Source organism: Nipponia nippon, unplaced genomic scaffold, assembly GCF_047370975.1.
Source record: "Nipponia nippon isolate SJK-2023a ecotype South Korea unplaced genomic scaffold, ASM4737097v1 scaffold_10, whole genome shotgun sequence".
Lineage (NCBI taxonomy): Eukaryota > Metazoa > Chordata > Aves > Pelecaniformes > Threskiornithidae > Nipponia > Nipponia nippon.
In genome coordinates this window covers 29302379-29326800 of record NW_028262291.1, presented here as the reverse complement: position 1 = coordinate 29326800, position 24422 = coordinate 29302379, and the positions used below count along the sequence as shown (strand labels likewise).

General features: G+C 44.4%; 1 protein-coding gene across 21 annotated transcripts in view; it reads right to left on the bottom strand.

Moving 5' to 3' along the window:
- ITPKA (inositol-trisphosphate 3-kinase A) overlaps nucleotides 1–15863 on the bottom strand; it is a 45999-nt gene extending 30136 nt beyond the window's left edge. For 19 of the 21 annotated variants that reach the window (XR_015701932.1, XR_015701933.1, XR_015701934.1 and 16 more), the window contains exons 1-2: nucleotides 14933–15845; nucleotides 14470–14520 (exon numbers count right to left, since the gene is read on the bottom strand). Coding sequence is in view for 1 of the 21 variants with exons in the window: in XM_087746264.1 (XP_087602390.1) it covers nucleotides 14470–14520; nucleotides 14933–15436 (555 nt within the window). In the remaining 20 variants the exon portion in view is untranslated. Of the gene's footprint in view, nucleotides 1–14469; nucleotides 14521–14932 lie in introns of all 21 variants that reach the window. The other 2 variants (XR_015701951.1, XR_015701950.1) reach the window with 2 other exon arrangements.
- Between the last annotated feature and the right edge of the window lie 8559 nt (nucleotides 15864–24422).

The window sequence follows — 24422 nt, the reverse complement described above, 5'->3', positions numbered from 1 at the left end:
ACTGACATCAGCAGTCATGAGAAAGGGACATCTAGAAAGACAACACTATTTAGATGAAAAAATGAGCCTAACATCCTATTAGGTAGGACACAGAATTACTAGTTCCAAACAGGATGAATATTTGGGAATACTGAAAACTCAAAACACATCCACACTTGTCTATACATAGACCAATAAATAGATTCAGCCTAGAACATAAGCACAATTTGTTAAGGCACAAACATGTCATTTGTGAACTGTGTATGACCTCAAATCCAAATGTACTACAAGAAGTGCCAATCCATTTAAATCAGGTGTGGTTTCTGCACAACATCAAGCGAGACTGTGTTCTGGCAACAAGCCAGGAAATAACTTCAAGAAGCTAATCTTCCCTGAGTGAACTCCAGGCGCTTCGGAAGGAAGCTGAGCATGCGCTTCATCTTATTTGCTAAGGTGGTGCAGACTGTTACCTAGACACACAGCTCTATCCTGCCTGCCCAGCAGTTCAGGGCTAGGCTCACCACCGGTTTAACACCCCAGCGATCCAGTGGCCACAGGAGAATCTCCAGTCTGAACAGATAAAGAGAAATGAAGGAAATGTTAATGCTTATCCTTTATTACATTTCCCCATTCGCCACAAACCACTACCATCAGACAGAAATTGCAAAATTATCTTCTATTAACTGGTCAAAGACTCCGCCCTTCCTATCCCTAGCAGCTTGGGTTAGCGAACACATGTTGAAAGCTTACCATGCTTTCAACGTATCCTTGTGTAAGGGCCCCAGGAGCCGTATCCCGTATAACTTTGAGATTCTGCCTGAAAGGAACGTTAACAACTGTAACAGTGGAAGACTATTGTGCTGTAATTAATTTTTTCCTGTGGGAAAGGATAGGAAGCACAAGCATAGAATTAAGGTTGCTCTAAGAAGGTACTGGTTATCTGTGATGATTGTGCTCCATTTTGGTCACTATTCCATTAAAGCTTTGACAAAATGGAGGAAAGTTCAGGGATGAATAACAAACATCATATCTCTGAGGCTGAAAGAATTGTGTTTGTTTAGCCTGAGAGGACCAAGCACTGCAACTGTCTTCTAGTACACAACAAGTTTTCATAAGTATAAGAGCCATCGATTGTTCTCCATGTCCACTTGGAAGGGCAAGAACAAATGGCTTTAATTTGCAACAAAACCAAAACATTCAGGTGAGATATCAGAAAAGGGCTTTCCAGGGGTATCAGTGAGTTTTCAAACAGGCTTGACAAATGCCTGTAAAATTGTGGTCTAGCTCAGTCACTGGGGACACCTGCCACCAAGATAGAACTGGGTTGATCCCAGTGTAAATGATCTGCAATACTTTTAAAGGACTTCTAGGCACAGGCACCAAGATGGTTCATCATCAGTGGTCTAAAGATACTTACGTCCTGCAGGACAGCAGGGAAAGTTACATGACCCTTTCTGTGCTTTATTTCCATTTCCCAAAAAGTATTAAAACATTCATTTAAAAAATTAAGTCCCTCACACCAACACTTGTCTGCAAATCATGATTTCCAAAATTATTGTACACATGCATATACACATGCACATACATATAAACAGGTTACTGATAGGTATTTATTTTTAAAATGTACTTACATATAACTTTTTTCTTTCCTACCATGATAATTCAGCTTCTAACATCCTAAAATGCCAGACACTCATTTGCAAAAGATCTGAGCAAACTCCACTGCCTCAGTATGGAATCTAAGCCCAGAAACATGCCCTTTCCCTGCTCCAATTCCCACAACTGCAGGTTGTAATAGCTCCACTTTAGAACACCGTTGAACAATTTAAGTAATTAATGCTTGTAAACTAAATTAGAGGCACTCAAATAAGGCATTCAAGTGCTCAAATAAGCAGCATTAAGTGAAAAGGATTATTAGAGTCTAAAAATACGTCATGTCAAAAACACATCAGACATCCACTGGTAACAATTTGCCATCTGCTCTTCTAATCTATCACAAGACAAAGTCCAGTACTCCATCTCTCCTCTCCTCCTTTGTCTCCTCCAAACTCATACCTCCATTTTCCTCTAAAGAAGCATAAGCAGTTACTGCTTCACCTATCACATACACCACTGTTCAAATACGGCCCACCCTTTGCACTGGAATGCAAGTGTCAACATACGATAGGCACTGTTATTTAGCAGGGTGTGGTATTTACCTAGGGGAAAGCCACATCCTTCAGCAACCACTTTAATAACTCCGAGTTTTAACATAGTGAGATTATTCCAAACCACTGTGTTGAAAGGATTTAAGACAAAAAAACCCACAAACTAACCAAACAAGAAACCCAGAATTAAATGGAAACGGGGACCCTTCAGCTTCCCCCATAGGAGTGAGAGGGCCTTCTGGGTCACGAGGTAGCTGTTTGTTTTTGGAGCAAACCTCAGATTAGAGAAACTCTTCCTGCCTCAAGTCAGCACTAGGAACTATGTAAGGAATCCAGAGAAAAGATGACTTCTCCCTTGGGCAAAACTACAGGATCGAAAGAGAATTTCTGTTAGCAGAACACCACAAGAAAAGCAAGTTGAATTCCTCCTCCGTATCAGAAGCAGGTAGTCCCAGCAGACAAGGGATTATTTAAGATTTTAATTTCCATAATGTAGCCTTAAGAGAGAGAGTCAAATTCAGACCTTACAGAAGCAGGAGTGACTCAACGAAGGACTGAAACTGAAACAAGGCATCTGCCTTCCTGAAGAGTTGTGGGCACTTGAACAATAGTGAATGTGTTGTACAGAGTATGTTTCCTCTGCCCTGAAGGTAAACAAATGTGTTTACAATCAAGATCCTAGAGATCCCACCTTTTTAGAAGCACAAACATTAATTGCCAATTATTAAGGTGCAAACCCAGCAAACAATAAAGAGTGTAGTTTATACATAGACCAGTTATGTACCAAAACTACTCTCTCATAGTAAAAGAGACCAAAAAAACCCCATAAAACTTAAAAGAATTTCATGCTCTTGGTTCCTAGCAACAGAACTGCAAGGCACACTCCCGTATCTTGCACAACCACCTACACCAGCCTCCTGAAATATGGAGCAAGCAGCAGCTTCTATGCCGGATTGGACATAGGTAGCAGAACCCAAGAGTGACCCACATCAATACACCAGGGCTCAGCAGACAAAGAAGAGGCAGACCTTTGAAGTCTCATTTGCAGGTGGTTTTAGGCTTACGCTGCACACAGGGAACAAGTCATGCAGAGAAGTTACTTCACAAGCCAAGACTGATTTTGCTGCCCTGTCTGCTCTTTTTCTTGAAGAACGCAATGTAAAAAGAAAACTGGCGACTTGGCTACATTCATCCTATAGCCATCCCCTGTCCCAGACAGGATTGCTGCCTATACAATCAGAGGACTGAAAAGGCAGACTGGGGCCAAGACACACAGCTATGGCAATGGCAGAGAACACATTTGTAGAGATAACGCAGAAAATCCCAATGGATGAACAGGGATGAAAAAAGATCGTTAGTTTTCACTCCAGTTAATGTTGGAATGGGAAACCATGCTCAGAACATCAGCCAGTCCTACTGCTCCAAAAAGACTTGGAGACTGTTGGTGTAGGGATTAACAAGCACAGGGCTATTAGACAACACAGGACTTCCTCCCTCCCTCCCTCCCTCCCTCCCTCCCTCCCTGGTCTCATTGCTGAAGGCAGTCAGTCCCATATTCTCTTTGGTCTTGCTATAAACTTCGGGAAAACAAGGCATGAAACTGTTACAGGGGCCTGATTAGTGCCCAAATCCATGCAGATCATTAGGCCAGAGAGAAATCCAGAGACTCACTTCATCCTAACGTATTTAAAATACGCCTTCATCATTTTTTCTAATGAATGCCTTTGGTAGCCATGGTGGTGTCATGAGCAAGTGACAGGCAAAAGCACCTGGAAGCCAGGAATCTCCACTTTAAAATCCTCTCATAGGATTTTCAACAGAATGGCAGGATCTGTCCTGAAATGAGTACCTTGGGATTTATTTGCTTAATCCTTCTGGGTTAGTACGAAGAAGGCAAAAAAGTGCCTTATCTAAATTCCACAGAGCAAGACAATACAAACTGTATCCAATTATCAGCCCAAAATTCTGACACTCAGCATTTTGCACTATGAAAAGTGAAAGCTGGAGCGTAGGAAGGTTTCCTAGTTTCTTCAGATTACATTCAGAGGAGAACAAAGCTGACCCTTTGTGGAACCGGCGCCGCTGTTCCTACAGAACGCGCATGGGTGGGAACGGCTGAGGAAGGAGCCCACAGCAAGCAGAGCTTATCGTGATTAGAACATTCAGGTCAAGCACACTTAGCCAACAACCCACTCCAACCCCGCAAAAGATAACAAACAGCCAATCTGCACGCACGAACACTGTTCACACAGATTTTTATCCTTTCTATCACTGCATCACATAAGCATACAGCGATGGCAAAAAATACAGAGGCCACCTTTTAAGACTTGCTCTAGCTCTGCCTCTTTCAGAAGATCAGGGTCTCCAACCCCAGATTTTCTGTAGAGCCACTAAAGCACCAATGCACAAGAAGCCTTTCTGCTTCTGCGTCTCATTCTCCTGAGAACTGCTCTAAGTTACTCACCTCAAAGAAGCACAAAAACTTTTTGCTTCAGAATGAACAATTCCAACAAATCTGCAACTGTGTCCAAAGCTAGAAAAAGATACGTCTTGATCCCATGAGAAATTTTCTGATGAATCTTGTGAAATGCTTCTTAAACTTGGATTTTGAGGAAAGAGCCTGATATTTGGCAAGAGGAGAGTTTTCAAAGCAGAAGCAGGCCACGGGAAGACCAGAAGTCAACCTGACCAAATTTGGCAAATTGTAAGAACCTCAGGCTCATTTGCAGTAGACACTCGTTAGTCTTTAAAAGTTACCTTCTGTGGAGATTGCAGGGCACAACACACACAAGGGATTGATGGAGCTCAGCTGTGAAGGCTGTGGTTGGCCACCCCACTCTTCAGACACAGGCGAGCTTGAGCAGGCTCAGCTGTGCACAACGCAGCTGTGACCTAGGTTTTCCAATAGAAGAGGGCCATCTCCCACAGGGCTTGAAGAACCTCTCCAAGTACAGCGCTCCTTTGACTGCCTTCTTTAGTATGGGCATGTTAAACAGACCAGCCAGCTCTAGCTCACTCAGCAACATGTGCTTTGAAAAGGAAGGGAGGATAAAACACTGTTGTCACATGCTAGCACTTTCCACTACTGGAATGTGTTCAGATGGAGAATTATGTTTGCACTGGAACTTTAATAATGTCTGAGCGCTCAAAAGTTAGAAATTTTCAGAACTGATGTTTTCTGTGCAATCTTAAGTTATCCTCTTTATGTTAACACTTGCCCTCTTCTGTGGAGCTTATGATATAGTCTTTAATTACATAATAACATATTGTAGTTCCTATTCATTCAGTGTAAACAAACAATTCCTGACTCTATAAAAAGCAGCTTTTTTTTATTCTGTCCTCATTGGCTTTACCATTTTTACTTCACTTACTGGAAATCTACTGTAAATGTAGTTACTGAGTTTTGTGTGGTAGTTTCAATACAGCCATCACTACAGTAGTAGAGTGCTTTCCAAGTATTAATGAATTTGTTTTCACAATCTCTGTTATGCAAACTTTGTTATTCATATCTTATAGGGAAAATACCGAAGGAAAGATGGGTTAATATGAAAAGTACCCACTAATTTTGAAAGCTCAAACTAAGGTGTCAATTTTTGCTTTTCCTGATACCTACTGTTATATAGTACTGTAGAACAGCTCCCATTAACTTCCGTTGCAGGTACAAACGTTCAGCATTTCTGCTAATAAGACCCACGCTCTCAAGTCAGTCAACAGGAGAATGAAAAAATACAATTAGCAGCCATGGTGAAAGTCTGCATAAATAGCTTGCCTAGTCTCTCCCAGGGACACTGTGAAAGGCAAGCAGTTCTCCAGATCAGCGTTCAGCAGCATTAAAATTGGGAAGTCAGTCTTTCTCTTCCTGTGATCTGCCTGATTTGTTGCATATCTATCTATGAAGAAACAGAGGTCCTGCAACACACAGCAACATGTGTAACTGTAACTTGTCCTTTGAGTTGATCTGAAATATAAAACAGCTGCTTATTAGTTGAGTTCTACATTAAAGGCTGCAGAATATTAATATGCCCACACTGCAGTCACTTTAGTTCTTTTCATATATTTTCAATGCTTGACTGAATGATGTCTTAATATAATTGCCTCATGTTCTCCTGATGTGTTTTTTGGGTTTTTTTGAGAATGTATTTTCCTTGTTTTTTAAAGCAATAGTCTGCTTGTCCATTAAGTTTTGATCTTCTGTCTAGTCTTTCCCCTTGCATTTCCAGTGGCATTCCCAACCAGTCCCAATCACTCCCCTCCTGCCTGCCTGTATGTATCCTGTACCTACCACTACCATCTTATCTCCCGCGTCTCCAAAGTTTTGCTCTCAACTAGCCTGGATCAGAATCACGCAGCTTCCTGTTGCAGTGCGTCTGCCCATAAGACTGGTCATTTGAAGCACAAGTGAAGAGCATGTGCCACATGCTCAGGAGATCTTTGAAGATTTTCAGCAGAGGTAGTGATTTCAGAGCATCTGAACACGTTTCAGTACTGGAAGGCGCTGACACGTGACAACAGTGTTTTATCCTCCCTTCCTTTCCAAAGCACATGCTGCCAAGTGAGCTAGAGCTGGCTGGTCCATTTAACATGCCTGTGCCAAAGAGGGCAGTCAAAGGAGTGCTGTACTTGGAGAGGTTCTTCAGGCCCTCTTGCATCCAGCAAACCTAGGTCACAGCTGCGTTGTGCACAGCTGAGCCTCCTCAAGCTCGCCTGTGTCTGAAGAGTGAGGTGGCCGACCACAGCCTTCACAGCTGAGCTCCATCAATCCCTTTGTGTGCACTACAGACAGACTTGGAGGAGCACCAGCACCTCCAAGGTGAGAAGTAGAAACCTACATTTGATTCAGCACTCCACCACAGGAAGCAAAGAAAGTAGTGCACAGAAATGACATGCTGTCCACAATGAACATCACTGAGAAGAACCACTGCAGTGTTCTCAACTATATGGAGCTGCTTGAAAAAGCTAAGACACAAAGAAAGCTGCATTCTCTCTAGCAGCTCAGGGTAGTGAAGGCAACTATAGCTAAGACTGGATCATTTCATGCTGGGATGTGGTAGAGACCAGGGGACAGAATCAGTTATACTGACAGTGAACAATGATTTCCTACCATGACTGGAAAACAAAGGCATTCTCTTCCTATGCAGTGTTCAATGTAATTTACCAAGAGATATCACTCTTATCATATGAAAGTTGTATGAAGACTACAGCAGTTTGCATTCTCCTCTGATACATCACAAGTGAACTGTGCCATTGCCACTAGCTTTCTTACTCACACAGTTCTACGACATCGCAGCTTCCTGTCAAACAGGTAATCGCTTGGTGGACTGATGAATCATACACATATCAGTGTCAATTACATGCAAACATAACAGGTATCTATACCTATTCTTTATCACCTGTAACCACACCTCTGTTACCAATGTGGCTCAAGTATGGATGTCAGGAGGCTGATGAAGAACAGCGGATTGAAGCTGAATGTAAGTAAAATAGAGGTGATATCGGTGGGCTGCGGTGAACAGTTTAAAGAGTTTGCATTCACTGTGCCACCTTACTTGGATATTTCATCCTGTAGATAAGGAGTGTTCCTGGATTCTGGGTTAATGCCAAGCTCCCACAAAGCAGCGTCTGTGTCATGCTTGCTATAGTCACCAACTGGCTTGGAGATTCTGTCCCAAAGCTCTAAATCTGGATCGTGCCAGGTCTATGATATTGCTTTGAATAAGCTGCCAACTGGTCTTTGGCTAACTTCTTGTGCTCGCCAAGGAATTGGTAGAGACCTGTTACCAAGGCTTGGTAACAGGGAACAGTAGCCTAACACCTGATGGGTTCAGGGGAGGTTTCTATAGCATCAGTCCCACTCTTCCATATTTTGGAATGGAAAGGAAAATTTCATCCCTTGTGGGAAGCTCAGCGTTTATTGATACAAAAACCCACCCAAATGCTGCTGGCTATGTGTTATCCCAGAAGGCATTCTCCATTACTGACAGGAATGGATCAGTTAAGCACTGGAAACAATATACCAATGCGTTTGCTGGTCTGACACTGGGTGGACAGGTAGCCTCTCCCCCTTCCCTATGCTCTCCCTCAGAATGAGCTGATGGAGACTAACACCTGCTTCCCCCCCCGACCCTTTTTTTTTTTTAAATTCTATTTTTCCCCAGGTATGCTATGGACAGACAATGCCATCTTGCCCAACTTGTGAGCTTTTTAGAGGAAGCTCTGTTGGTAGAGAAAGTTGAAAAGAGCACTTTAAAATGCAATCTAAACCTACGCTATGCAAGATCCAAATTAACATGGACTGACAAGCCAATTCTTTCTGCCTCAGCCCCCTTTCTCTGCAAAATCTACACTGACAGAGAAGGTGGAAGAGAGACAGACAGTGACTCTACTGGTGCTGTACATAAGACAAGATCGCTTTTTCCTTCCAAGATATGCAAGGATAATATTACCTTTTCTGCCATCACATTTCATAGATAATCACCATACTTTTCTTAGTCACTGCTAAACAAAACAGCTATCAACCACATAAATATAATGTGCATTCTCAGCTTCCAGAAATATTAGCCATATTAAATTGCATCACATTGTGAGCATTTAATCAAACTGATTCACTTCAACACATTCCATTTATAATAAACCCTAGATGTGAGTTGAGAGGTTATTTTTGTCTACATTCAATTAAAAAAAAATGTTCACTCTCATCAAACCAGTCTAATAGAGTAACAGTGTCAGAACCCAAAAATATACCTAGATGTGCAAAATTTCCAAACTACTGCTCTGGCCACTACCCTTATTCCTTTTTAGACTGGCATGGGTTTTCACAAATAAATCTTCAACTCTGCTGAGTCAATGATAGCCTGAGAAAAATCTACTTAGGTATGCCCTCTTTAAATATGAACGCATTACCTGATGATGACTCGCCGCTGTTACTTACTTTCTTTCCCTCTTTCCAGATGTAATAAGCATTATAAGGAGGTTTGAACTGTAGAAGTGCACGTATAAAGAAACTTCTGTAACATACCTAATCCAACAGGTCCGTAAGAAAAAAGTTATAATAGAGCTCTTCCAATTTTACACTGTACACCCAAGCAACATGTCCTTTAACATAAGAAAAGTGAAAACTATCAGAAGGAAATTGACTGTAAGTCACCATTTCAGATATATCCAGAATCAGAAGCTCTTAACTGATAAGACTTAATTGCCTCTCTCTCAACTGATTTGGTAAGAGCTAACTCATTTCCTACCAGACAAGAATCTGCATTACTAATAAACAGTCACCGCTAGAACTAACACTGCTGAGGTTTCAATATACTCCACCATTTGAGTGTACAGTGGAGAAGAAACCATCCTCAAACTGACAGAAGGCTCCCAATTCAGAGTTTTGGCCCAATAACTGCGCAACATGGAAATGTGGAACATACTGTACTGCTGTTCACCTCATATTTGTTCAGTATACAATAGAAAGATTTCAGTATACAAGATTGTCATTATAAATCAGCATTTTTTTTTAGAACTATGAAATGTGTTCCATTAAAAGTAGTTGTTCCATGAGCGGCAAACTAATGAGGCCCGGTTTCTACTTGACCGGTATGTACTGTCCTGCACCCTTACCAGAGTAACTACAGCTTGTTACTGTCCCCTATACGCTTGTTCCAAAAAACCTCCAATCCTTCTCACATTTCCACACCTCCCCACAATCTCCTCACCTTCTTCCTCCATCTCTCAACTAGTGCCTTCCACATTCCCTAACCTCGCCAGCCCACAGTACTGTATTCTCCCTCTCATACTTTCTCCTAATTACCCTCAGGACAAGAGGCACTACCTGCTGCGGCTGGCGCAAGCACATAAGCACTGATCAACTAGCCAGTATGCACATGCCAATTTGCTAGTTAACGAGCAAAACAGAGAACAACCCTCGAACTCATCCTGCACCTTCTCCCCCTGAGAAGAAAAGGTATGCACTTATTTTGGTTTCCTCTTCTCCACCCAGAGGCTGATCTTTGCGGAACTTTAAAGAGCTCTTGAAGAAACTTTGAGATGTCTATCCCACTGCCAAATTTGCCTGAAATATCCACTGAAGTTTATTAAAATGGAATTGATAGAGTGATTACACAAGCTTTCTTTCCTTTGGAAAGTAGGCTAAAAACCCATTAACAGTCTTACTTATGTCATCCCTTCGTTCCCATTCTTCATTTAAAAATAACAATTCTATTCTACTGCATTAGCTTATGTAACCCACCAACCCACCCCTGAGCTGAAGTAGTTGAAACTTTCGGTCTGTATTTATTAAGTGTGTGTGCCTCTCTATATGTTTGTCCATTTTAAGGTGCTTGGTATTATGAAAAATAATGGCGAGAAGATCAGTGAAACCAAATAAGCTTCACTAACGGCTATCCCCCAAAGTTTCTGGACTGGCATCATTGCAAGCAAGAACTGAACTGCTTTTTCTCTAGCAAGCTGTCAGCTGTTCTCATGGTTACAGATCTAGGAATTTGGAATGGCAGGTCACAGTTATGAGAACGAGTAGATTTATTTGGCATGTTTCTATCTAGTAAATAACATTCTCCTATAAAGAGGACAAGAGGCTGCTGTACATTATCATGCTGTTTATTCTCTGTGAAAACCACTTTTTTAAAGTCTCTGTCCCAACAAAGAAGGTGCTAACCAGACTTATGTATTTCTTAAAATTGCTCACTCACAGAATGAAGACAAAAATATATAACTCTTGCACTGTCTCCCTTACTATAAATGGACCACTGGCGCTTTCACTGCGAGATTCAACTGTGTATATACACTTCCCAGATGGCATGAAGCAAGGGCAGAAAAGCACGCTTCCCATTTAAATGCAAGGGAAGGCAGGAACGTTAACCGTAGTCATAGAGTAAAATCTATTCTGTCAATTGGCCATTTGAAAAATAACCAATAATTTTTGATTAAGTTAACTGCCAAGATTTGTGAAGCTCCAGCTACGGTGTTATGCAAATTACATTAACACAGCTATGCGCAATTAGTTTTCACAGAACCACAAGTTCAGCTAACAGGACAGCAGCAGAATGGGCTTCTCACACACTGACAACTCCTCATTGCTGGAGGGGTCTTCCTCCAGGAAAGCCAAGGCAGTCCAGTTTCCAAAGCCTCTGTTAATTACTGCTAAATGAAACACGGAACTTGTGCCGAGGAACTGGAACACCTACCCACTGAGCTTCTCTCACAGGTGGGCCTGCCTAGACGCGAATAGCGTTTTGTCCCTGCTGTGCCAGGCTGGAACTATACTGTAACCATCAGTCATCGGTCCCAAGGTATTCACTCCCCCCAACAGAGGCCCTAAGGCTCCAGGGACATGCCCACATACTGCGCTCAATAAGAAACAAAAATTTAACGTTGTCATGATGTGCCAGTTCATCCAATCCAGAATGCTCTGTGAAACACTTAACTGAATCACTCATCCTCTTGGAGAACTCTCTGTTGCCCTAGTGAGCTGCCAGGGAGAACCATCCTCCAAGGGGGATGGTTGGGGACAGCACTCCCAGGCTTACCATCCCAGGATTTACAGCCTGATGACTCCAGGGCAGCAAGCCCTAGTACACAGAGGAAGGGCTCCAGAGCTTCCCGTCTCTCACACAGGCCTGCGCAAGCAGCTTGAGAGCCCACAATATTTCAAAGACCCAATTGAGTCTTGATTTCCAGGTCAACGGTAGAGGCCTCCAGCTGAGAGGCCTGGGAGGGCCTTCTTCAGCTTAGGTCTCAAGCTCCTGGGTCTGCAGATGGAAGCCTTGAAGCCCTGATAACAGGAACGTTATCAGAACTTCTACTCCCACAGTTGAAGACCTGGGCAAGTTTCCAAGGTCCCTGCTAGGCACTGGGGAGTCAGGCACTGGGGAGTCTGGTAGGCTTGACAGTCCAGCAGTCCTCTCAGCGCTGGTCTGAGCTTAGTCATAAGGTGCCAGCCTCCAAATTAATTTCCAACATTTCCAAAGAAAAGTCAAAAGAAATTCCAATACAAGGGAAATTTCAAAATGTCACCATTTCCCACGAATTAGGGAACATCAAGTTTGACTCACCTCTGATTTCTGTTTCCTTCCTTTGTGTTCCACTCTAAGAACGAGCCTTCATCTATTAAAATACATACACTAAAACCAATAAATATGAACAAAATGTGCCAGTTTGCCTCTAAATAGAATCTTCAAAATATAAAACCATTCCTCAGGTTATCCTGAAATTTCTAGTTATTTTCACATGTACATGCCTGCCTTGAACCCAAAGCCTCTAAATTCTAAAACACACTTCTAAAACATTCTAAAACACACTTATTCTTCCTGCCTCAAGATTAATTAGTAGAAAGGACACATCCTGTAAAGTTGAACCCACAGAGGTTCAAAACAGAGACTTCTACTTTGGCATGCTACGTATTCACTGCTTCACTAAAGAAACAGCGTCTGTGAAGACTGAACAGCTGAGCGTAGGGATTGCTAGCATCGCAGCACTGTCCAGTACCGAAAGACAGCAAACACAAGAACAAGGCTGTCCTGGTCACCTCCAGGTATCAGCAAGCACACAGTGCAGCCACCCGATGAAGTGCGCCTGACCGCAGGGAAAAAGCAGATTCCTGGGATTCGAGCGCTGGCTGGGTAATGCAGCAAGGAAAGGAGGGATAAACTACATGAGCATGCATTAAGCAGATAAAAGATTTTGCCCATTTAGCTTATTAGGCACTGTCATAAAGTTGGTGATACTTAGTTCTGCTGTTTTACAGTCCTAGGAACCAGTCCCAGCTCTGGTTTGCCAACTTGCCATAGAAGTGATAACAAGATAAAGAACATCAGTCAGAATGCAGGCTCTTGGTGGGCAGTTTGCCCCATCTCCCCCTACACTGCAGGTGTGGAAAAGTAACTCTGCCATTAAAAACATGAAGTATTTTACCACTTAAGTGAATACTTACTTTACCAATAAGACATTAAAAAATCCTGCAGCCGCACTAAACTCGAGAAACCTGCAAAAACTTTTTCCAAAAACTGAATTCTCATAGTACTATTGAAGTTCTCAATTTCCCACGTACCTAAAGGAATAGGGTATTCTCTCAGAATTTAAAATACTTACAATAAAACTATTTTTAGTTTGTCTATAAATCATTGTTGAAGACCTTCTTCAATTTAAAATTTTCTTCTCTTGTCATTAAAAGGTGACTAAAGCCTTTTCCAATTTTGCAGTGCTTAGAAACTTCATATAATTTAAAAGAAATACTACTCGCATCCATTTACACTGTATGTTTTAGATATGTGCATGTCATAATGCATGTACCTAAAGCATACAGTTCTAATGAATGATTTAAGACTCAATACTGCACACGATACTAATGACTTCAGAGATGCAGAAGCAAACCCTTAAAGGCAGCATGGCTTCTTGCCTGAAGAATAGTTTTTGCTTCAGCCTATATTCACAGACAAGTTAACCAGATGTCATGACGCCATCTCAGCGTTCTCCATATTGCTAAAGTGTTGTCACTAAATTCTTGTTCCCTATTAACCACGAATACAGCCCACTGCAATAGCAGGGATATTGAGTCAAATGATCCAATAGCCCTTTTCCACCTTTAACTTCTATTCTTCTGCTACTTTCACAAAATCCCCACTAGCATAGCACGTATTTTAGAAAAGAAAGCCGAACAGCAATACAGTAGCAATTGTTCCCCCCCCCCCCCGATTCTATCTGAGGATCAAAAGTACGAATTAAGTAGTATTATTATTTCTTGATATGCAATATGACAAAGTACAAACTTCCCCCCCCCCCCCAAACGAGGCCACAAGTTGATGCAAACAAAACCAATATTGCGCACAGCAATTTACCTCCTGTACTATGTGTTCTCTAAAGTAGTAAACCCACAATTACCATGAGAAAAGTCCAGCTGGAGGTATCACCTACAAGTTGCATTACTTATTGCTTATACATTTTTTCAAAACGTACGTTCTGCTTGAAAACAATTCAGTGTCAATGAGCTGGCAGTAGAACAACAATTTAGTTTGTGGTCTCAATAAAGGTAGGAGGGGGAATTCACTAAAGCAATATATTTCAGTTACAAAACCCCAGGAATCCTATTATAAGGAGTCAGGCAAATATATATTAAAGATCATGAAAAAGCTACTAACTATATGCCTTTAAAAGTGCACTTCACGGATGAAAGCTGCCAAATTACAGAGGGGATTTACTGAGAAGAATGTGTTACTGCCAGAATGGACAAAAGCATGCATTCTACCCATTCCAAGCTCCTCCCCATCTCCTGTCATGCTCACAGCAAGAAGCAGCTCAAAAATTGACAGCCACAGACTCCAGGATTGGGAGAGACAAAAAATACCTGCTGGTAAATGCCTGGAAATATTTTATTTTGAAGATCTGGTACAGGAGACTGGAAAAAACAAAACACAAAAAACCAACTCACTTATGATCAAAAAACGCCCCTCCATATCCTTGGGACATGAAGCGCAATTTCACAGCAGAAAGGAAACAGCGCACACCTGGCCGCGTTTTAGAAGAGCCAACGTGCAGCAGCGTTTTTCAAACAGGCGCCGCGACCCGTACGTCGCATCGCGCTGCTGCTGGCCCCAAGACAGGAGTTTCCCGGAGTTTGCGTGGCGCTGGGTGACGGAAGCCTCACTCCAGAGGGGAGCGCTGGGTGACCCCGAGGCAGGCGGGGGGCACTGGCCCGGCCGCCCCCGCGGCAGCGCCGGCCGGCAGCAGGAGGCGCCGGCCCGGGGAGCGGGGCAGCGCGCCCCGGGAAACCCCCCCCCCCCCCCCCCCCCCCCCCCGCGTCCCGCTACCTGGTTGGTGTCCTCGCCGTGCTCCAGGTGCACGATGCCCTGGCTCCGGCCCTCCGTGTCGCTCAGCACGTCGTCCTCCGAGTCCTCCAGGAGGGACGAGGAGCCGGTGGAGGAGAGCGAGGAGGTGGAAAGCCGGCGGGACTGCAGGTGCAGCGAGCTGTCCGTCCTCAGCCAGCCGCTCTCGGGGTGCGGCGGCTGCGCCTGGGGGCTGCCCTGCGCCTCCTCGCTCTCCTCGGCGGTCACGGTGAGCCGGGGGATGACGGGCGGCAGCACCCCGTTGGGGGGCCGGCAGCCCCTCTTCGCCGGGTCGGGCAGCTGCCGGGCGGCGGCGGCGGCGACGGCGGCGCAGCGAGCCTCGAAGAGGGAGCGGAGCTCCCCCACGCTCAGCCGCTTGGCCCGGCTGAGCTCCGGGCTGCTGTGCAGCCCCGCGCGGGGCTCCATGGCGGGGTCGGCGCCGGGCGCCTGCCGGGCAGCGCCCCAGGGCCGACGGCCGGGGGCGTGCATGGGGGAGCGCCGCGCCGCCGCCGGGGAAACTTCTTTGTGGCTCAGCCTCCGGCCGCTGCTCGGAGCCCGGCGGCGAGGCTCATGTCCAGCCCGCCCTCCCTGGGCAGCTCTGACTCACCCGCGGCGACAGCCGGAGCCGGCTACCGTGCCCGCTGACCCGGCGCCAGGGCCATGGGGGCGCGCTGGGCCCGCCCGCCGCCAACGCCCCGCTCCGCCTCGGCGCTGAGGGGAGGAGCGAGCCGCGGGGAGCCCCTGCCCGTCCCTTCCGCGCCGCCGCCGCCCTTTTGGTTTCGCTTTCCCTCAGGCGGCCCCGGGGAGCGGCGGGCGCCTCCCGCCTTACCTCGGCGCGCGCCGGCGCCCGCTCCAGCGGTCGCCGCCTCGCGCCCGCCGCCCCCCGCCGGGTAACGGCTCCCCGGGCACGGCGGCTGCGCAGCGCCGACCCCAGCTGGGGTGGGGGGAGGCGGCTTTTGACGCCCTCCCGGGATTTCGGTCCCCTCAGGCCCGCCCGTGGCGGTCTGCGGTCCGTGTGTCACACACACGCACACACCCCACCCCACCGCCCCCACCGCCCCCACCGCGGTGGGCGCTGCCCGCGGGAGGTACCTCGGCGCCCGCCCCGGCCCCCGTGGCGCCGCCTGGACCCGGTGCGAGGGACCTCGGCATCCCTGGGGGTGTCTCAGCTCTCCGCGCGGGGGCGGGAGGGTGACTGAGGTGTCACCAGCCCGCGGGGAGCGGGTCGTCGTGCGTGAGCGATCCCGCGAGTGAGTCCGCTGCCTCCGGGGCGCGGCAGGCTCCCGCGCGCCGGGTTTCACATCTCGCGCGGAGCGTCCTGGGCGGCTTGCAAACGGGCTCGCCGGCGCGTGGCAGAGGCTGCAGGGCAGAGCCGTCCTGGTGCAAAGCCCGGTTTTTTCCGTCAGCGCTTTACCGACTGAGCTGTGCTTAATCCGGTTGCCTTAAGGCTCAGGTTGCTGAGATACCCCAGCCCCCTTTACTGAATGAATTTCAGCAAATAACACCCCCTACCTCGGTGCTTCTTCCCTGCTTAACTCCCGCTCTTCACCTAAAATGCAACCCATGCTGGGCTGCGGCATGTGTTGTAATTGTAGCTATTAAGACCTTTGGAACAGGAAAGGCGTCCTACCGTAGGGTTACATCAGCTGAGATGATTAGTAAAATTAATAATTTTGGAACCAAATGCTGAAGTCTTCATCTTAGTTTTTGCTCATTTATCTCATTGTTTCCTTGTACTCTCCCATCTGTCTCTCGCCATCTGTTGTCTCTTGCCTGGTACTTGGGCTGCGAGCTCCTTGCAAAAGGGGCTGTGCTCCCTCAACGCGTCATGCAACACAGCCCCGGCCGTGGCTGGGACTCCTGGGTCCTGCAATACTATAAATAATTTGTTAATCTGTCTTGATTCATTCGGATTATTCGGTTGCAGTTGACTATTTAAGAGCCCGATCTTGCAGGTAGTCTTTGGAAAAGTCTGTTTCAACAGGCACCACACGACATGAGGCAGCTGCCGTGCCGCTCGCAAAGCCCACAGCTTGCAAATGCCCGGGAGCAGACAGGATGGCAGCCAGGGAACTTCATAAACAAAAACTTGGGCATCTTCAGATGCTTGTCTAGAATTAGGTGGTGCCTAGCCAGGGATTTGGATAATCTGAATTTCCAGCTTAAATGGCCAAGTCTTGTGGTGGATTTAGTTCTTTGTGTCGAAGCAGCTGGAGTTCTCCCAAGGAGCTGCCAAGGTGTATGGGGGGGGTGAGGCAGGGGTGACAGCTACCGCCAAATCATGTAAAAACACTAGCAGTAAAGTGCAGAAGAAAGTGCTTGGCAGTGCAGCATTTCACCAACAGACAGAGAGAACGCCGAAGCACCTGTAGGAGGGTATTCCTTCGTGGTAGGCCATAACGGGTTTAAGTTCTTTCTGAAAGAAGACACAGAGTCACCGCTTTTATTATTAACTTTGTAATTAGTTTCAAATTTTACAGTGCAGAAAGGCGGTTTCAAAACACGAAGACTGATTGGGCCTAATGCATACCTAAAGTCAGAACAGTTTGATCAAAAGCATGATTTTATAATTGATGGCTTTATAAGAAGACTCACAGTGATAAATTTATAGGTAACAGCAGAAAACGCAGAGGCCAGTTTTAAACAGGTATCCAGGATTACACACGCGGAGGTTGGAACCGCTTAACTAATTTGTGTCGCTGTGACAGCTTCTGCCTGTAGACAAGCAAGATAGAAAGAGTGTTGATTCACAAGTGCGAGCTTTCACAGCCCAAACAGGAACCCTTCAGGGAGCCCGGCTGCACGTGGAAGGACGGTTCGGTTTCCAGCCACTTTTAGCCGTTGCTCTGTCTGCTGATTCTGCAATTACAGGATTGTGTGTGGTCTATGATTAGGAAACCTTATTTAAAAGGTTTCCTTATTTAGGAAACCTTAACCTTAGCAACGGTTCTGAGACCACCAACTCACTCCACATAGGGCTAAGACTAGTTAATAGTTCAGTTATAAAATATAATTTTAACGGTTTTAATTTCAACTAATGAAGATAGAAACAAAATACATGCAATACCTTTAATTTACATAAATTAATACCTGTATAAAAATAGAAAAATGTCATTTTAATAATATCGGTTAGTCGTGATTGGTTGGATAAGATTAGACAGGTTTAGCTGGCTGCTTTTATAGCATATCAGCTTTAAAGAGCTACTGATCTCTGAAGTTTGTGTACGACTTAACTCGAAGTCTTTCAACACTACCAGGAGAATAAAGAGATTCTTCAGTCAGTCCAGTCGGGTATCACCACGTTTGCTTGTAAGTATACAACTGTTTTAACAAAAGGAGTGGCGCTGGCATCCTGGTGAAGTGGTAATGAGTTGTACTTTCCACTTGTGAAATCCTGCATTCCTGACAGTAAAGGGCTGTCAGCATCCATTAATGACGCTTGGCAAGAGCTAGAGCTGATAAGAAACAGATATGTGCGTCCCTGTTTTACAGATGGGTAAACTGATGTATGGGCAGTAAATGAGTTGATTACAGAGACGTAGTGAGTCAGGGGCAGAAACGGGCGCTTCAGATTTGCTCTCCGCTGCTGTAACCACCAGCTCACGTTCCCACCCCCAGGGGTAAGAAATTTTGTTTATTGCAGTCATTCTGATTCATATCGGTACTGCTTCTCACTGCCGGGGTTTCACATTTCACACACTCCTACTACAGAAAGAACTTTCTGCCTTTATTTATATTGGCAAAAAAAAGACTATTTCATTCCCATGAAATCCCTTTCTAAACATTGCTATCATTACATATTGCTTGGTTTTACTTCCTTTCAGTTTGCCTTCCCATAGGGTGTCTAAGCCTTGACAATACAAAGGCAAAGGTGCTAGGGACACTTCTAACAGGTTTGAAAGATTTCACGTAGACAACAGTTTAAATACGATCTGGAGGGGAGCCTTGGGTTTAACTCGGCCTGCTTCGCACGTACAAAATACTTCCTTGCCCACGTGAGGCTTCTCAGAGAGCTTCGAGCGAGACAGCTGGGAACCACCATGTCCTTCAGTCCACCCGGAGCATGACCTAAGAAGACATGAAAAGTTAATTGAGACCTGTGATTCGCGTGCCTCTCTTGGATGCAACAGATACAAGCAAGATAACGTTTATAAGTAGTTATAATATCTCTTTCAGGATATAACTGGGGCAGAAAAAAAGATGGGTCCGTTTCCATATAGGAAGGCCGTTTTTCGGGCCTTGAGGAAAGGCACGTGGGCCTGAAAGCTGGTGGGGCCTGAGGGAAGATCCCACCTGGCCCTCAGGCCTTTCGTGGCTAAGGCGAAGGTTCCCCCCAGTGGCTGAGGAGTTACATGACGTGAAAGCAGTTGCTGCGATAAATGGGAGCTCCTTATTTTTCAGATTAATTTTTCTAGGATATTTGCCAAATTCCTCTATGCAAGGCTTGGAGACTTTTGATATAAACTCTGGACATCTGCTCAACGAATGCCATATGTAAAAGGATTTAGGAATCTGCTTTTACCTAAGAAGCAGCGTAGCTGTAACTCAGGCAGCAATTTTTAAAATCATACTGTGGCTGGATTATTAAGAAGTGAAGTGACACAAACAATGCTTCAGCTGTCCCCTGCCCTGGATCTCTGTCTCAGAATCTGTGGGTCAGCACATGCAGAAATCATGTTTTCTATTCCCCAGCCCTGCTGTCAGCTCAGCGGCTAGTACCCCGTAGTATTACTCCTGAGCAGCCCAGAGTCTGTAGAAAGTTGATGACCTGAAAGGGGAATCCAAAGCTGCTGAGTATACACAGGAAAGATGCTGTTGGGTTTAAGCAGCGGAATAAAGTTGGATGCAGATTCCAAGGATATGAGAGAGGACTTAGCAGGGGATACTGGGATTTGAGCAGATCCTCAGCTAGGAGGGAGATGTAGTATTTTGGTGGAAATGAGCATGGTTGTATAGATCTTGGTATATGGATCAGACGAACCTGCAGGAAAGAGACAATAAACTATGAAGGTCCCCTCATAGCTGGAATTACAATTACATTTCAAAGTCATATTCGTGAACAAAAGCACCTCAAACTACTCAGCTACCTCACATACTCAGATGCAAGAGGAGGAGGTAGTGGGGGAGACAGCATATCTCAAGCACAGCCAGATGCCACTGCCCCCTGGAAAAAGGGGCTGCAAGTGTCTGAGATCATGAGGTGACAGCCATGACAGTGAGAAAGGACACAAGGATAAGGCCAGGGGAAAGAAGGAGTGTACACTGCACCCCTGCGACCAAAATGACTCACTGTGGTCTGCTGGTATATAGAGCATAGGGTTACTCTATAGGGAAGTACTATGAGAAGTAAGAGCTACACTGGAGGTGAAGAGAGGGGTCAAAAGTGATTAGAAAACACTCGGGAAGAAAAAACACTTTTCTCCCACATCTGCCCCATCTCATGCTGCAGACAGTTGCTGATCTTCTTCACGAAAGGGGAAGAGCAAGGTCTTTCCTTCCCACTTACCTCTCAGCCTGTCACCGCCGCCTTTCTCCCTCACACTCTTACTGCTGGTCTGGGGGCCAACACATCCCGGCAAGAGAATAAAATGGGAGAGGAGAAGGGGCCCCGGGTGTGCTATTCCGTGATGGGAAGCGTGTGCTGAAAGGAGCAGCCAGGTGAATAAATGGTAGCAGCACGACTGGCTGCAGGTTGTTAGTTTGACATGTGAATTGTGTGCTCCCTCCTCAAAGTGCCTGCAGCTTAGTAGAAGAGCATCGGAGATGCTCTCATGGGTTTTGCTTGGGTTTTGTCTGTTCTCAGCTTAAATAAAAGATTCAGCTTCCACGACTGTCATTTTAGCAGAAAATGCACACAAAAATGTCATAACAAAACAAGAGGAAGTTTTGCTGTCGTGTGTTCGAGATGATTACAGGTAAGACTTCACCCTAACAACCACGTTCCTCATCGTTGCCTGTGAACTCACTGTGAGAACTTCAGTATGAAGATTTGATTTAATGATAATTACTCCAGTGAAACCACTTATTAGCTTTATGCTTTAAGTAAGCACAGTTGTTATTTTTGGCCTGCCATTTATAATCCCCGCAGAACATTGGGACATATTTGCCTGTGCTTACAGTAATGCTCAACATTAAAGTCTGTGGATTTACTTCTGTTTTATAATCGTGTAAAGAAGAGCAGGGTATGTCTCATTGCGTATACAGGCAGACTGTTTCTAGAAGTTTAATTTCACCTGTTCACCCTGCAACCCAGGGGTGTACTTAAAGAACAAATCATGGTTCTTCCCTATCAGAAGAGATTAAAATACGTCTCAGCAAGAGGCTATTCCACTTTTAAGACATTTAAAAGTATAAATTATGAAAACCCCTCCAGATTATGGAGAAAACTCAAAGTCTGAAATAACTGGTTTAGATTTTAACAAAAATTAAAGCAGAATCTAATGTTTTCCGCAGAAACCATCACTAGTTGTATTTATTACAACAATTAATCTGGCATGGTAGCTGAATTGAAATAGTCTTTTTTAATGAAGGAAGTTATTACACAAATGTGGTCAAAAGTTTGTATCCCACAGTCACAGGCTTTTGTTTTCCTTTTCAAGAGGGAAATTTCTGGAAAACTCTTGAACTTCTTACTGAACACTGGGGTAGGGAGGAAGGCTTGGTACGTTAAAGATTTCTTTGTCCACACAGTTTGCTTTGCCAGTTCATTTGACACTGCTGCACTACAAATCAAATACATCCTGAAAAATCATAGACACACTCTAGTGATATTAGTGATGTCATACGAAAGTATTTTAAGGAAAAGGTAAGCAAGAGTAATTACTAAGCAATGAGCAAGCAGCTTCATTTTAATGTAAGGTTCTAGTTTGCGCTTGTGCAAAATTACTCATAACGGGTTTTAGAGTTTTTTAGGATATATAGGTGCTCTTTGGCATGACCTAATTGCAAATTAGTGCCAATCTGTCTATGACAATGTTCACTTTTTCCTGCATGTTCCCAGCACGCCTGTTGGCACTTACATTTGCCCAGCTCTGTAGACTAGATCACAGTATGATGAAGAACTTGACAGGGATTTTTATTCACAAGACTTAATTATTTGTCCTCTGGAATCAGCTGAAATATAGAATAAAAATAGAAATACAAGATAGAACAAAAATTAAAATAATTTACAAAAATATTCAGGAAATATTTTCTCTGTGGGTTTTTTTGTTGTTGTTGTTCCATTAAATTAAATATTTGCATGCTTTTTATTTATTTGCCTGTGACAAGTACTAACACATGCTTTCTTTACTTGAAGTCATAGGAACAAATTTAGCACTAATATAAGTACATGCTTATTGTCACTGTCTTCAAAGGGTTTTTAACTACCTGTGTCTGGCATATTCTTTAAGTGATCTTAAAGAAACGTATTGCATAATGACTTCCTCCAGTCGATCATAAACATGTCAGGGAAAAAAGTGATCTATGAAAATCACCAAGAAGAACAGCAGAATTGAAATATAGCACGAGAAGAACATTTCCAACCTCACTGCTAGCGTAAGCGTTGTGCCATAGGGTTGTACCTCTTTATGCCAGCACTTCCATGTGGCCTCGCCTCCAGCCTGGCAGGGCGAAGCTGCGGCCGCTGTGGGTGGAGGACGGGCTTGGGGCTGCAGGGCCGTGTTTCAGGGCTGCGGACAGCTCACGAACTCCAGGTGACCACAAAGTCCTTCCATCACGCTGGGGAAACACGCCTCTCCAAAAATGACCCCTTCCTCCTGGAAAGTTTAACTTTTGGGTTTCCGTGCAAGCTATGGATAGCTTGCTTTGGTAGTGCCAGTCATGGTAAGGCTATTGGTACCAAAGCAGGGTTTAAAACCAAAACAAAGCTTAATGTTTGTACTGAGATACATTAGTGGTTCTGTCTTCAAAACAGAGAACCCATATTCTGTCGTCATCTAGAAGTCCCCAAAACTACCGCTACTAGTAATGCCGCTGAAAAGTGTCTGATAAGATTCTTAAGCAGTCAAGCAATGATAACACTGTAACCGTAACGATGCTGCTAATGCAAGTATGACATAACCATTGATGCCGTGTAACCAATCACAATGGACAGCCCATTGCACTAAATGTTCCAAGAGTAAATCAGTATAAAAAGTAGATAAAATAACATGTAAAAAATATGCTTAAGTTCTGGTTCTTCCAAGCTTTTTCTGTGGTAATGTGTATGAAGTTTTAATTACCTTTTTTCGTATTATTTTGAAAGTAAAGCAGGTAGTAGGCTGAATGGAAAATAATCTCTGATTTTTGCATTAAAGAAATATTAATTCTCAGTTTCTGCTGAAGTAAATCAATAATGACAACCATGAGAACGTCTACTTTCCCTAGGGACATGGATCTGTCTTTTTCATTTGTTATTTTTTTTCAAATCAGAATATAAATCGCTCCGTCTTCTCCTTCAGCCTAGTGGATAAATTCTGAGATTTCCTACGCCATTGTTCTGATGGGTTTCTTCAATTCTGTACATAAACAAACTACCCAGGACCCTGCTGCAAAAGTTAATGCTGCCATATCCATGTGCTGTGCTAATATCTGGCACTCATGTTTGCTGTTTCTGCCATTGCTAAGAGCACGAAGAGTTCTCTTCGGTAACTAAACCGGGATTGCAGATCATTAGATTGGGTTTCCATCTCTGTTTCTCTTTCCAAGACAGCAGATCACTGGGAAAAGACACTGAAAGCAAGACAGGATTAAACCATCCATTCTTCCTCATAAGGAACTCCATTACTGTATTATAAGCCAGGGGTGGTCAATCTTTCAGCAAATTCTTCTGATTCCTCCGACAGAATAGGTGGCTCAGCAATCAGGCATTCCCCCAACCTCCAGAACTCATGGTGCTTTCCACTGTTTCATCTTTTCGATGGGACTAGTTGCACAATTTGCCCTAATAAACAGTGATTAAAAAAATAGCCCTGCAAAAGTACTAGGGGAAAAATACTCCATGCTTTTACTGGCATAAAAAACTATTAACATGATCTTTAACATCATGGAAAAAATGCAGCAAAACAAAGAAAAAATGTCAAGGCTATTTTACTCATGCATCCAATACATTATTGCCTTAGGTAAGTATGATTTTGCAAGGCTGCTTGATGACCAGAGAGAAAGCAAAGAAAACCACATCCTCTTTGTAATTCCAAGGAGAAGACCTTGGCTTCCCTAGTGGGGTTGTTATCAACCTGAAGAAACAATCTTTGGTTTTAGCTTGGGGTTTTTTGTTGTTTGTTTTGGTTTTTTTTAAAGTTGGCAAGGGGGACTGCTAATTAGTTATGATGTTTCCTAACTAGAACCTAATGTTTTTGTGTTTTTTTCTGTATATCAATCAGTTGGAGGAATAATGAATCCTATTCCTCTTATAGTGTTATCAAAGTACTTGCCAAAGAGTTTGAGCAATTGCCTCATGAGGACATAAGCACCTTCCGAAGTGGAAACACTGAGC